At 41.7% G+C, this 15,126-nt stretch overlaps 2 protein-coding genes across 4 annotated transcripts; one reads left to right on the top strand and one right to left on the bottom strand.

The window, feature by feature from the left end:
* Nucleotides 1-41: 41 nt before the first annotated feature.
* LOC135484140 (calmodulin-A-like) lies at nucleotides 42-6,302 on the bottom strand. 3 transcript variants are annotated; one of them, XM_064765294.1, is made up of 6 exons: nucleotides 6,143-6,302; nucleotides 4,699-4,788; nucleotides 3,704-3,761; nucleotides 1,670-1,813; nucleotides 1,225-1,470; nucleotides 42-956 (listed from the first exon to the last, which is right to left on the bottom strand). In XM_064765294.1, exons 1-6 carry the CDS (start codon nucleotides 6,143-6,145, stop codon nucleotides 925-927), a joined length of 573 nt encoding a protein of 190 aa, XP_064621364.1. In that variant the 5' UTR covers nucleotides 6,146-6,302; the 3' UTR covers nucleotides 42-924. The 3 variants fall into 3 exon arrangements, with proteins under 3 accessions (XP_064621364.1, XP_064621365.1, XP_064621363.1); XM_064765295.1 differs by lacking the exon at nucleotides 4,699-4,788; XM_064765293.1 differs by lacking the exon at nucleotides 6,143-6,302 and having other exon boundaries at nucleotides 4,699-6,114.
* Nucleotides 6,303-7,174: 872 nt separating this feature from the next.
* On the top strand, nucleotides 7,175-13,953 carry LOC135485042 (sodium-dependent proline transporter-like). The gene is made up of 12 exons (XM_064766770.1): nucleotides 7,175-7,527; nucleotides 8,055-8,186; nucleotides 8,367-8,661; nucleotides 8,855-8,987; nucleotides 9,534-9,668; nucleotides 10,286-10,389; nucleotides 10,772-11,009; nucleotides 11,333-11,464; nucleotides 11,711-11,810; nucleotides 12,260-12,360; nucleotides 12,451-12,618; nucleotides 13,070-13,953. Exons 1-12 carry the CDS (start codon nucleotides 7,341-7,343, stop codon nucleotides 13,298-13,300), a joined length of 1,956 nt encoding a protein of 651 aa, XP_064622840.1. The 5' UTR covers nucleotides 7,175-7,340; the 3' UTR covers nucleotides 13,301-13,953.
* The last annotated feature ends 1,173 nt before the right edge of the window (nucleotides 13,954-15,126 follow it).

Genomic DNA, 15,126 nt, shown 5'->3' with positions numbered 1-15,126 from the left:
ATTCAAAAATGAAAATGACACAAAACTGACATAAAAGTGAATCTCTTTAATGTATTGAAATCTTTATTACCATATTTAGGCTCACAAAGGGCGCCCTTCTTCAAAACATCTATCACACATGGTGTCTTCTATTACAGATTATGTTTTCGATTATAGATTATCAGCAAGTGCCAAGATATAGAAAGCTAGCATATTTTCTCGACTGATGTAAAAAGCTATTATCTTCAAAATTGAATCCTGAACCTTAACACCAAACGTTCAAGTCGACCTTTATATCTTTTCTAGCCACACTTGCAAAATCGTGCGATGTTTAGCCAAGGCTGGTGCCCCTTCGCGCTCCTCCAAAATCAATCGCAATTGCCCATCTAACATTTGCGACAGAAATAGGCCTATCTATTGCGGCCGCACGTTACTGCTTTGTCAAACCTTATAAAGGAACTTTCGCATGACAATCGTTTTCAAGAGATATTAAAATGCTATTCAATTGGATATCGGACCAACGGCAGTGCTCTTGCATATCAATCACTGACAATGACCTGGAACCTTTGGCAGACCTAATGGCCAAGTTTATTACAAATTACTCTATCACTGATCCATCTGTCTAAAATCGAATTCAAATTCAGATTCATACACTGTACTATATGCGTGACTATATAGTACTATGCGTGACTATAGTACTCTGCGTACTATACTATAATGAGCGGCCACGAAATCTGTTTGATTTGGATCTTGCACCGATAATGTTATATCATTTAGGCTACTGTGCAATGCTAGAAAACACGACAAGCAAAAGTTTAAAATGTACGAGTAGACTTGATATTATTTCTCTTATGATATTCTTGAAGATCGTCGCATGGAAGACGCAAAATGGGACATTTTGATCTGTCAATGTGGTGATGGGCATATCTTCAAACACCGAGTTCTTCAACGATTCGTCCCCATCATTTTGACGAATTCTGGAACAGATCACACATAATGTTAATTTGAAAAAATGTCCAGATGTCGAAGTTGACAGCATAAATGAACAACTGACACAAATTTGCTAGAAACCCGCAGTCTCACTATCCAAAAACTTAGCTTCCACACGCGCCCAAGAAATATGTTAAACCTTGCGCTCTGCCCACACGAGGCATGGTCAACGGCATCAAAGCATCAGTTACTGCGGCCATTTTTGAGCTAATAAGACACGCAAAGGTTGCCGAATGAGGATCGCACATAACCCACCTTCATAATCAACCTGTCCATCCCCATCAATGTCAGCCTCCCTGATCATCTCATCTACGTCATCATCAGTCAGCTTCTCGCCGAGGTTCATCATCACGTGACGTAGTTCCGCTGACGTAATATTTCCGTCTCCGTCTTTATCGAATACTCGGAAGGCCTCGCGCATGTCGTCTTCTGAGTTGCCAGATTCATGAAGGTGGCGGCCCATCATGGTGAGAAATTCATCAAAATCTAACGTACCGTTGCCTGGAACAAAGAATCAATGTCCTTTCTTACAGGATTGAACTTATCCATAAAAGATATTGGCGATGGTTCTTTCGTATCGTCTTCGCTTGAGATAAAACCGAATCCTCGCAGGCTCAAGAATATTCTGTTAATTGGTAAAAGGACGAATGAGACGTGTCTCGTGTTGAGGCAAATTTCGTTTCTGTCGCTTCTTACTTACCGTCCGAGTCAACTTCATTAATCATGTCCTGTAGTTCCTTCTCTGAAGGACTCTGACCCAGCGATTTCATCACTGTACCCAGCTCTACCGTCGTAATGTGGCCGTCACCATCTTTGTCAAATAATCGAAAGGCCTCTCTGTATTCTGGTGGGAAAAACGGTGAACGCATTCATGATTTTACACGGCATATATATTCTGAATCCAACCAGTGTGGTTGCATAATGAACGACAACACCCATCATAAACTGTAGTATTGGATCCTATTTGTTTTTTGTGTGAATATTTTGAATTTATTTGGAAACTATACATGTAAGCTTAGCCTAAAGAACATAAAGTGATTTTTTTCTGGTGTGAAAGTAACCAAATGTGAATTACAACAGGCATGTGAGAAACCAAAGCCCACATGTATTTCCATGGCTTATCTCTGTAGTAATATTACACCGCACTCTACTGTAATAAAAATAGGATGCTAATATTTCAGTAGCGTTTCTTGTAATTGTTCTGAAATAGTCTTCGTTTATTATGAGACACTGTGACTAAATATACAATTGAGACAGAGAAATAAAAACATTACACCATATTTATCATGTTTCATTGAATAAATCTGACGAAACACCATGTTGATTGGCGTTAACCAACGGATGATAGTAGTCCAGGACCAGCGTATCTTAAAACCAACACTGAGGAAGGATTTGGAACCAGGAAACCGATATTTTCGTTGCTTTCACAACATGAACACCAGCAGACTCAGTAGTGGCGATATTACCCCAACCAGTCTGTTTCTTGACGAGAGTGAAGAGAAGACAGCGCTGCAGTTTCTGAGGAACATTCTCTCTTTTACGGAAGGTTACGTCATCCTCAGCGTCCTTGTGGTGGGCATAATCGGCAACGTTGTTTCTTTCGTCATATTCATTCGGACGCGGCACCGGCGGGACGCCACCGTCCAGTATCTCAGTGTCCTCTCGCTGTCCGACTTGGGGGTACTCGTCACATACGGTATCGTGGCCAATTGGTTAGACAGCGGGCTTTCCCAAATAACTGACGGTGCCTTTAGCGTCAATCTATCATTCTACTCAAACTTCTCATGCAAAGTCATTCCATTTTTCATCCACGTTTTCGAGTGTATCTCCGCATGGATAATTGTGGTGTTCTCTGTAGAGCGGGCCTTCGTCGTCTGGTTTCCGCTGAAGAGGCTGTTCATAACGCACAGAAAACGTATGCTCCTCACCATAATGATAGTCGTTATGTCTGTCGGAGTCAGCCTACCAAGGTTGGTCCTATTTGAGCTTTATATCAACCATATCTTGGTATGTTTCTACCAGACAGCAAGCCTTACCAAACTCATGATGTACCAGTTTGATATCTGCATGTATAACTACATCCCAAGCTGCCTAATATTCGTTAGCAACATTGTCATCTTAATCGGCATAAGAAGAGCAGAATTCGGTCCAAAAAAGACCAATTCAAAATCAAGCCAGGAATTAAAGGTCGTTGTATCATTAATGCTTGTTTCGACACTTTTTGTGGTATTTCTAACCCCTGCTTCAGCAGCTTGGGCCTATTACGGTACAGTCTTGCGGTCACCAAAATTTGATCCAAATTACGCTCGATTCCTCGAATACTTGGCAAAATTCCTTGACCAAGTTGGCCTCGTGAACTACACTATTAATTTCATCGTTTACGGTTGTACGCTCCCGTTTTACAGAGAGGAGGCCAGGAACATGTTTTCCTTTAGGAGAGCTGGGCGTGAATAGATTGACGAAGTACCAACATGAGAGGAACTCGCCATGGTCTCAATGTAGCAATGCTGATTTCCATAGCCACTTTTCATCGCCCATCCACGAAGGTGTTGATCAAAAGAGGTTTATACTCTCACGTTACATTCCCAACAGGAGTCCTCAGTGTCGGTCAAAGGCATCCAAGACTTTTAGCCCCCGCGCCAAACAGAAAACCTCTATTTTTTAGATACCTATTTCAACCGCATAAGAGGAGTGTACACTCAGATATGATTGACGAAGCTGCAGCAATACTCACCTGTCACTTGAGCTTCTGAAAGCGCTATTGTAGTCCCGGACTCGGACATCACCTCAGTCTGAAATCGAAGAAGGAAACCCCGCTCATTACCTTGCCTGTATTGCATCGCTGGTCGACCGTTCGCTCATCACCTTTGAATGGTAAGGCAGGTTTTGCGAAGAGCTACGAACGGCGAAGTACAAAGAATGTGGATGTACTTATTCGACGATTTTTGTAGAAAAGTTTTCGAATTCCTTGTACAACTAATACAGTATGGAAATACAAGTGTCGCGAAAATGAATTCTGGTGCGAAGGGCCTGTTGACAAAACAGACCTTCGTACTTCGAACTTCGTTGTTCGTCAGCAAAACCTTCTTTTTAAGTCTTAAACGAAATAGAAAAAGCTTTTAACAGAGTTTAACTTCTGTAACTCCAGCTTCAGATCCGACATTGCCCCATTCTAGGGCACTAGTGAGCTTGCGCTGCAGTTAGTCACAGAGACGAAAACTCCACTTTAGGTCAACTACAAGTGGTATGCACTGTACAAGGCGTTGGTGACAAGTCCGTCCTTACTCAGAATGTAACACTAACAGTACAGCGGTCTGCTAACATCGAAGGACGGCGAACCATGTTTCAAACCAGTGATCCGATTCATTACGCTGTTGCATTACATTTATTTGCTCTATAGTCGGTTTAGTATATATCGACACACATGCGAGTTGTTTCGTAGGGGTAGATGTTATGAATAATTTCTTCGATAACCCTTGGATAAGACAGTAGAACAATGGGAATTCGGCCTTTGTTTCAAGACAATAGACCTTGTATTGGCCTGAATTCTTTTAACTGCAAGGTAAAGGGCAAAAAGGTTGCCGAGAATACCGTAAAGCAGGCTAAGAATTTGATGCGGCTTCTTCATCATCTCTGCCGCACGCGGTTCCCTTTCCACCTTTCAAACAGAATAGGGCAAGCGTTCCTTAGGAGGAAATGGACCGAATCCTGCCTGTTTCTTTGACCTACCGGTACGTGATCCTGCCTTGCTGGTCGTCTCGGAGTCTTCTTCTTATCATTAGGCCCACTACGTTTTACCTCCCTGCGCCTATGCAGCTCCTCAAAAGTGGACATACATGTACATGAGCGGACGAGCGGACAGAACATCATCCTCGCACAGTGAAACTACGAGAGAAAAATGGAAGTCCCCCCGAGGCAGTGTACCGTATTCAAGTTACTGCTGTTTTACGACAATGAGCTCGGTGTAATCTTATCAGGTAAATTGAAACGGAGCGATGGAAACTGCGCCGTGACGCATCACGCGAACCCTTGTTAAGAATTACGCACGACTGGCGTATTGATGAATCTACGCGGTATGTATCATATATATCAATAGATATGATATTCATGATATGAAATGTCATCCGTATAGTTGTTAGCTACCGGTCAATAGCAGTGTTCTTAGACTCACGATGTCGATAACCCAATCAGAGATACGTACACAGAAATGAATCTCACTACCGAAATGACTTGAATCACTGGTTTGCGATCTAACGATGTGACTACTATATGTGACCTTCGCCTGTCCTCGCCGAATCCTGTCCCTCCTTACTTTGAACAGCTAATCTATAAGATGTCCCAATCATAGCTGTCTTAGTATTACATCGCAAAGCAACGCGTTGTGAAATCCATGCGAAGTCGCGTCAAAGAGATGCAGTGAGGTTAGAAGAAAAAAACCTCTGCCGCATTTTTTTGCGTTGTCGTGATCGCATAGAGTGACCCGTGTGAACCTACATTATAACTTTTAGATTGATTTGACGCCAAATATTGAAACATTTGACAATTACTTTACCATGCGCTACGGAATGATTATCCTCTTTCTTATATAAGCTTATAGTACCGGATTTTTCTTTTAACACAAAATGTAATGATACTGTACCGACTATATTTGGACTGGTTGATGTAAAAGAGAACTGATATTTGGTAACACTGATGCTGATTATGCCGGCCAATTAGCAGCGAGATAATGAGGAAAAAATTGTTGGACAAGCTTTCGTCAGATGTAGTTAGTCCTGTACTGAGGGAGTATGCATATACACTATGGCACGGGGTTGGTTTATTGAACAAGCAAACCAATTAGTGAGAATATTCAATTTGAGTAGTACAGGCAGACTGGTAAATGTACGAAGAAAACAGTTCTGAAAACAGAACAAATTGCCACAAAAAAGAATGCGCGATGTTCTATGTGGAAGACACGTCTGCTTTCCGAGATAGTACAACAGTATGTATATGACACTCATCAACTCATGAAAATCTTTAAATAAAATAAACGATCACGCCGCCACGAGCCATAAGGTTCTGAAATGAGCTGTACAAAAGCTTTATCTACCACTACTTTTAACCTTTGAAGGTCCTAAACTGCTAAGTCGGTATAAAAAAAAGAACTGGAGGAAAATGGGATATTATCACTTACCATTTCGGAGAATGTCGGCGACAGTCCAATGATAGTGAGGGAACGAGAGGTAACTGTACAGCCCACTTTGTCTCCTATTCACCTCGACCATGTCAAAAATATTCACCAAAAGGATGGAGCTTCTGTCTCATTGGTCTTCCCGAATACGCGAGAACTTGACCCGCCGGAAATGGCGTGTGCGCATGTGCTCATTAGCGTGCGTCTTTGTCTTCACAGTTTGAATCAGTCGATGTCGACTTATAAAGAAGCGCTATAAATAATCAGATATATACAACATTCGGAGATATGTGAAAAATAATGGTGGTATTGATTGTGTATTGATGAGTGTGTACTGGGTTGTGAAGGCCATTCAGATTGATTAGGTCCCTTTCAGGTAACTTTCCGACGCATCAACATTATTAACCATTTAAGACGCGAGGAAATGAGGCCATTGTGATGAAATGATATCACATCGGTTGCATTCTTATGACCAATGGCTATATTTAAGCGTATATATTGGCCACAGCGGACAAAGCAGACCTGCAAAGTTATCTTGACCGCCAAGGTTTTTGCATCTTAGACCATGAGGTTCAGGATGTTATGAAGTCGGCTCTAACATTATCTAGCCAACATTTAGGCACTATTTATCCGAATTGGGCGGGTCTGTTTCCTATCTTGCACGTAAATTGTTTTGGACAGGCGCCCCTGTACCGGTTAAAATGTATATACATCGAGAAATAATTGATTTATATCAAATAAAGTAGCTTTGACACACTTTCCAACCATAATCCTTTTATTTTTTTTTAAATGGAATGACCAGATACACAACATTGAAATTTAATGCATTTAAACGCGGTCGAAACACATCGATCTATCCGTCTGATGATTTGACCCAGTTTTGCCGTGTTAGAGGAGCATTCATTCGATGTAAAGGCGAGTCAAGGCGATCCACCCCAGAGCGATATCAATAAAAGCATAAACCTAATATTATATACATATATCTGTTTATTCCTCATTCAGTTAGATGACAAAAAATATGAGAACAAGGTGATGTAAGAACAAGTAATGAGAAAGTGCTAGTAAAATATGTACAGATTGGTATCACATAATTTGACATTACAAATGAGAGGCCTATATTCACGGCAGAACCACTCGTCTGAAAGCCTGTAAAAGTTGAACAGCTGTTTTGAGCAATGTTTGATTGAATTGGTCCAGCGAAATGGCGGGATTTCGTAGGTGTCTCTGCAGCAGCAGAAAACGTGAAAAACCCGAGGAATTGGAGACGAAGGACGGTGATCGGGGCCATTGGGATCACCACGGGGAGTTCCTGCTCACACTGCTGGGTTTCGCGGTGGGCCTTGGTAACATTTGGAGGTTTCCATACCTGTGCATGAGGAATGGAGGAGGTAAGAATTGAAAGACTTTTTTATCAGTTATTTATACACTATGGGGCTGAACATTTATGTTGAGACATCAGAAGGCCAACTTACAGGTTTCACCTGACCAAGTACATGTAGTACAATCATAAAAAATACAAAAAGCCGCTCATCTCAGTGCACATGTGATGGCCGGTATATCTTTTTACATTTAGCACTGGCAGTGGTTTGAAGGTTGACACCTCTCTTTTGGTATTGGTTGTCGCACCAAACACCACGAGGATGCATGATGTTAAAATATAGATGCGGCAGTCGAGCTTTGGGGCGAAATATCAACCCCACCCGAGTTCTCTTCTGTGAACACCTCAAACTTGATATATTTCTGCCAAAGCCACCGAGAAAATGCTTTCGACATTAACCAAAAGAGGCGGTTGTCTCACCAAAACATTTGTGGTCAGAAGTACGAGGCTAGCACATTATCCATAAGAAAAATGAAACCAAGGTATTTGACAATAATTATTTCATACTTCATAAACCCATCCATCATATATTTGTAGGTTCGTTTCTGATTCCTTACTGTATAGCGATAATAATTATCGGATTCCCAGCCATGTTCCTCGAACTTGTTATTGGACAGTTTTCCGGCCTTAGTCCGTCGCGAGTATGGAGTGTCGTCCCTATTTTTCAAGGTAAGAGTACAAATAGTTCTTTAGCCCGAGTTCATCAAGAGTATGGAATGCTATCCCTTTCTTTCAATGTTAGAGTTCTTTATCGCAGTACGGGATACCATCACTCTCTTGATAAATTAATGAATAATAAATGTACTCGGTGTTTAATAGAGGGTTCTGGCCTGTACTTCTACATTGTAGGTATTGGCTGGGGCATGGCTATAATGATGGTCATCGCCTCCTGCAGTTACGGCCATCTCGTCACCTGGATCCTCTACTACCTTGGAATGTCCTTCTCTGCCCAGCTTCCCTGGACGAACTGCAACAACAGCTGGAACACTGAAAATTGCTTTATTTATAAGGCGAATGCGTCTTGGTACAACATCTCTGATGAAATGTCTTGGTACAGTAATGTCTCTGATGAATGGAGTAATTCCTCGATGATACTTAATGCAACTCTGGACACAAGGGTTTCTCCCGGGGAAGAGTTCTTTCGGTACGCACAAGTATGTTAGTTTCTCCAATGTTATAATACAGTAATAAATGATTGTGTCGTCCAAAATGGTGCGAAACCTGGCCAAACTTACCCACTAACCGACTGTTGCTTTGTTCTATTTCTTATTTCGATGATGATGTTTTATTGGGTCTATTCTAGATTAATCATTCCGTCAAAAAAATTCTTATTTTAGGTATAACGTCCTTGAACTTACGGATGGTGCCGAAGACCTTGGGGGCCTCAGGTGGCAGCTTGTCCTCTGTCATCTGGCGGGATGGGCAATAGCGAGTTTGGGCGTTATCAAAGGAATAAAGTCATCAGGAAAGGTAGGATTGATGACCAGGCAGTCAACTATAAATTGCAATCTCCTTGTTCAGAGATGACTTGGTAGATAGACTTAGTTCTTTAATTGCTTTGAAAAGGTAGGACAACATCAAATACATTTAAGAACATTGCTGCATTGCCTTCTCAATGCGCAGTCTTTGTCAAAAATTCAAATGACATGCCAAGAGGGTGAAAAAAGTATAGTTGGGAATCGTATGTAGCCTGCTCTTGCATTTTTTAAAGTGGCACGTTACAAGTGACAACATTTATCTATGTTAACCCAATTTTGGTATAATTCTATATCACACCTGTTTGTGGACATCCCGCGACAGCTGGCGACAGCGGCCATATGCATGCATGTAATATGCAATTATCGCTTTTAGTGGATTAATATTTAGAGCAGCTTGAGATTAAGCTTGCGTTGATAAATTAAAGGTAATTTGATAAGGCTATTCCTGCACTGTACCCCCTATCCCATGTATCTACGGAGACACCCAGAAACAGTGCGAGTTGATAATTAATATTCTTAAGTTCACTTTGTCTTTCAGGCTGTTTATGTCACATCCCTCGTCCCCTATATTCTCCTGACCATACTCCTTATCAGAGGGTGTTTACTCCCGGGTGCTGTAGATGGTATAATCTACTACATCAAGCCGGACTTCAGCAAGCTGTTGGAGTTCAGGGTAAATACGCTTTATATTTTGATGTTTCGTCAGTTTTGCTGGATACGAGATACAGTTACGGAAGTCTGTCACTAAAGGAGAAAATAATCGTGTAATGGAGTACACCCGATTAAAATTTTACAAATCACCTTCAGCAGTATAAAGCCGCATGAGTGAGAAATTCATATGTAAAGAACATAGAGCGAAGAGCATCATACGCTTTCGGTCTACAATGCAATAGGGCCCTGTTCGATCGTGGGGAGAACACCGGATTGCATTTCTGGATGAACCGGCGTGGCTTTCAAGGAATTAACATGAAGTTTTGGGCTCGATATGAGATAAATTAGTGAGGGTTTGTCGGCAGATGAGAGTAAAAAACCTAGGTCCCTTGTACTTGAATGTATAAGTGCGTGCAAGTAACCGATCTCACACAGGTTTAAATTAGCCTTAGTGGACTCCTTACCTCCGGCAAAAATCCAATGACGACGATGATGTTGAAGAACAAGAGGAATGCTCTTACATGTAGGTGGGAAATTTCATCTACAAAAAACAGTTGTTTTAAAACGCGTCAATCGCAAAACATACGTTGTGCTGCCTAGGTCAAAAGATTCTTCTTCTATTCAAAACGATCATAATAGATATGGTGTGAAGCAGCGATTCAGATTTTCTATTCCGTCGGGGTTTTTGGAGGGGGAAACATCACTTACGCCAGCTATAACAAATTCCACAACAACTGTCTAAGGTACGTTTTCTAAAGTCTTGATTCAACTTACATGTATACATACGTATTACCAAATTTTTTTTAAATATCCATATCTATTTTTTTCATATTAGGCTACATCGCGTGGCAACTCCTCGACTTTTCAAGAAGAAACTGCTTTTGACCACAAAGTAAAAATTGAGTCGTTTCGATATGCGACTGTCTCCTTGTAACCAAACGGCCAAAAAAATCAATGATTCTTCTCTTCTCTAGTTTCTTTTTCATTAGCTGTCGTCATCTGTTATCAACCAATCACGTGAGCGTTTATATCAGAGATTGGCCCTTCTCTCGATAGAAGAAGTTTGAGAAGTTTGAATTGCAATATTTTATCCGTTCTTTCGTAACGTGTTTCTTTCCTCCACAGGGACACCTTCTTCGTTGTAACTTTGAACTGCCTGACCAGTCTTTATGGTGGATTCGCTGTCTTCGCAGTGGTCGGTTACATGGCTCATGAAACTGGTCTACCGGTGGATAAAGTAATCCAGTCAGGACCAGGCCTGGCTTTCATCGTCTACCCCGAAGCCTTGTCCAAGCTTCCTCTTCCGCAGCTCTGGAGTGTTCTCTTCTTTCTCATGTTGGCGACACTTGCCATAGGAACTCAGGTAATGCATCAGTTTAAAAAGCAATCCGACAATCTCCTCGTCTAGAATATTCTTAGCTCGGCAGATACGAACCTAGTGTCGCCCTCTCAAAAGCTTTGGGAAAAGCCAAGTCGTCGAATTCAGCTCATGGCTGTTCGTCCACGTATGTTAGTGGTTAGTTTTGTCAAATACTTCTGGACTTGAAATTTGAGTCAGGCCCGAGATACAGCATTATTTATTAAAAAAATGCTTGCCGTAAAGGCATCCATTTACAGTGAATGTCCATGTATGTTACTTCGGTCTTACACGCCTCCACCTAGCAATTACCAATCCGGTCCTTTCAGTTCGGTCACCTGCAGACAGTTGTCGCTTGTCTCACCGATGCTTTCCCTGATCAACTTAAAGGCAAAGGCCACTGGATTCTTTTGACCCACTGCTGTGCTGGCTGCGCCATAGCTCTTGTGTTCTGTACGAGGGTGAGTATTGTGCTTGACATGTTTATCTTCTTCAGTTTAGTACTATTTAAGTAGAGAATATTGGCAACAGCTACCCACCAGTAACTTTTGCTTTGTTATTAAATTTCCAACTAATGGCCTCGTCATCATAACTTTACCTTACTTTCCAACTCGGGATCTTTTTATTGCTGATTATCCTGTACAGTAAGTCCACTGCTGCTTCTCTGTTTCGGGCACCGATTTCAAATGGCTTCTTTTTCTACACAGGGTGGCATGTACTGGTTCCAGCTGGTCGACTGGTATGGGGTAACTTTCAGTACATTTGTGACGCTGACGTGCGGTTGTCTTGGTCTTGCCTGGCTTTACGGTATGTCCTTTCCCCTACTGAGTTGATATATCAAATCAAAGCAGAGTAGTATAATATGTACGATCGGCTCGGCGTATACTGTAAGTTACCGTTGGTGTCAATATTTCGAGTTCTTACTGGTGGACATGACAGCATTTAATGGTTGTTGGTATTCGCTATTTCCTAAAGCATTAGTTTAGGACTTCTAGTCAGGTATTGACCAATCATCAAAACAGAGCTTTCATGCTTGTTCTGCGCAGACAACATGGCCATGGTTAAGTACGTGAGTTTTGATTGGTCAATGTCAGGAAGTATGAGACTGAGGCAGGTTGCTACGTCATGATTTAAGCTCCGAATTGAGTTAATATTCCTAATACCATGTGAAGTAGTGATGATGTGTCTTTGTACATGTAGTGTGTAGGATTCCGAACACAGTACATATGATTTACAACTATATAATTCTGATTTAGGTCTAAACCGCCTCTTCGAAGACATCGAAATGATGATTGGGAAGAAGCCGCTGTTCATATTTAAGATATTCTGGGGCGGATTGACGCCCCTCTATGTTCTGGTAAGTTTCAACGTAAAGAGTAATGCAGCGTTCTTGACCTCAGTAACGAATACCAGAATCTAAATCTTTCAAATATAAAATATCTTTCAGGTGATCTTCATCTACAACTGTATAGGATTCAGCAAGCCTTCTTACGGCAACTACCAGTACCCGAACTGGGCAATCACAATAGCGTGGCTTGTACCCCTGGTCAGCATGATCCAGCTTCCAATACATGCCATAATAGGAATTGCAAAGGAGAAGGGGAGTCTTTTAAAAGTAAGCGTCACACTGTATAACGCCCAAGGCCAAATTGTGAACAGTTTGGTGTAGGCCTATTTTGTGTTCTACTATATCCGGTCAAGCTCCATCGTTTATGATCTACATATGCCTGTTAGTAGAATTGATCCCGCTCTAGTAGAGAATACAAAATTCACCTATTGGTCTGAATTAAGATGTGTGTTGGCATTCACATAACGATGTACTTACGCGGCAACTCATGAGTCGTTTGACTGGTATACATACCAAGTAATCACAAGCCCCAGCTTCACCAGTTCACCCGTGCCTCCACCAAATTGACCCGATCACATCACATGTACGTAAGACCATCCCTCTACCGTTTACTCTTGGAAAAAATGGTAGTTGGGTGTTGCCGGCTATGATGGAGGAACTTTTGACAATGCTTTTCATCACTTCCATTGAGTAAGTAAAATATTTCCTTTGATTTTAGCGACTAAGGATACTAAGCCATCCGGGTGAGGACTGGGCGCCACAAGCTCCGGAATACCGTGAAGAATATCGCAACAAACACGGACCCAAGAAGGCCGCGCTTCCTCTAACGTTGGACATTCTTACAGCGGTTGATATGAGCAACGGAAATGCTGCAGGTGGGAGTGCATTTGCTGAAGAAACAGAAAGGGACGTGTTCGTTTTTTTGCCGTCAGCACCCTTGGACGTGTAAAGAATGAGAGCCTTTTGACGGTGTCGATTTATGTGGCTCAAGATGAGGAACGATGGAGGGCTATCTTGAGATGCATGAAATGTAATGGATGAGAGCATTCATTATGTTACTCTAGGGACAGACCAGAAGCATATTCATGTTGGAATACCGTGTAGAAAAAAACGGACAGGGCAACTGTGTTGACGGCATGATAGACCATGATTATCTCTCTTCTAACTTGCACATTTGTATGAAATAAAATGATCACTCGTGTCGGTAGATTTGTCTTCTCTACATGTATCTTCAATGTCCATATTTGATTTTTTTTTGGTAACACGGCGGGGAAAATCTATCGCGACCTATCACGACCTCCTGATTATGAGCCCGGTGTAACAGTAACAAATGCCCCCCCTGAAAGTGTCCAGCCCTATTGTATTCTGCAATATGGTTCTATAGAGACCCTGACCGTCAATAGCTCAGAGATTGACGCGCATGAATAGAATCCTTTGTTTCCCGGGCATTCTATCCTAGGACATTTTAAACTTCTACACCGGCGCTCTCGGCCGGCGTTTCCCTATACCATTGGTCTGCTTACAAGGTCCAAACTATTTTATATCGCTTTTAAAATGAGCAAAACAGCAAATAAAACATCGCTGTACATGAAGACATTCGATTGCAGCAGTAAACGGAAATGACCTTTATATAATCATAAAAGTTTTTTTAGAACAGTTTTTAATCGACACTTGGCCATTAAGCTATAGTAAATTGAGCCATTGACATACGGCTTGAATTTTTTATTTTATCATTGAGAACAGTTTGATTCATTTTAGGCCGGGTCTATTTGGCAAGCCGCTCGCCGAACAGGCATCTTTTTTGTCCTGTTTGGAGAGCCGCTTGCCAAACAGCACTAAAAAGCCACCCTGTTCGGCCAACCGGGCTTGCCAAACAGGTAAAAAATCTACCCTGTTTGGCGAGCTGGAGACTTTACTTTAATGTTAATGAGTTCGGCTCTCCATTCAGGACAAGAAAAAGTCGCTGTTTGGTAAGCCGGGCTTGCCAAGTAGTCACTTCCTTTATTTAATGCCATTTGTACGGTGATTGTTTATTGGTCACACATTTTCAATGGCAATTGCAATACACTGCCTATCAAATAGGTCAGTATTATTCGGACGGAATACGGTTGCATACATTTACGGAGTAGTGGATCAATAAAAATGCTACACTTCCAAGATCGTCAATATCTTTTATAATTTTGGATATACCCTAAAATATACATGTACTCGAAGAGCAAGCTCTCTCGATCAATTTGACACCAATATATTCAAAATCCTTCCATGGTTGACTGCACAGGGGAGATTTTATCGACTCATGTAAAATCTGATTTGCGCCAACTTCGCAGTGGTTGAAAAGGACACAGGACAAAGAAGAAGCATTCCTTTAACATTTGATTTTATTCACAGTTGAAGATTGACATTCAATTGATTCATTCTGCAATTTTGACATTTAACTGATTCGTTCTGCAATTTTCCTATCTGTCTTCCACATGGCGGCCGTGCCTCTCCACGCAGACTTTTGCTCGCCTCTCGCATCTCACAGTGACTCACGCTTGTACGAGGATTATATTAAGTGCTGAATCTGACATGGCCCAATGCCCTAACTGTGTATATTAGCCACCTGAAGATGGCCAAATTAGCCCTCCTGCCTACAGTCCCCCTTTAAGGGATACATATTCATTGCAGCCTAATGGGCATGAGTTATACATTCCTTTTACAACCATGTGGTGGACCTCGATCCGTGCTGTTGCTCGCATAAACATTTCATTGGTCTGATATGAGGCAATGTGTCTT

The sequence above is a fragment of the Lineus longissimus genome, chromosome 3 (genome assembly GCF_910592395.1).
Source record: "Lineus longissimus chromosome 3, tnLinLong1.2, whole genome shotgun sequence".
Lineage (NCBI taxonomy): Eukaryota > Metazoa > Nemertea > Pilidiophora > Heteronemertea > Lineidae > Lineus > Lineus longissimus.
This window is presented reverse-complemented; position numbering and strand designations above follow the sequence as displayed.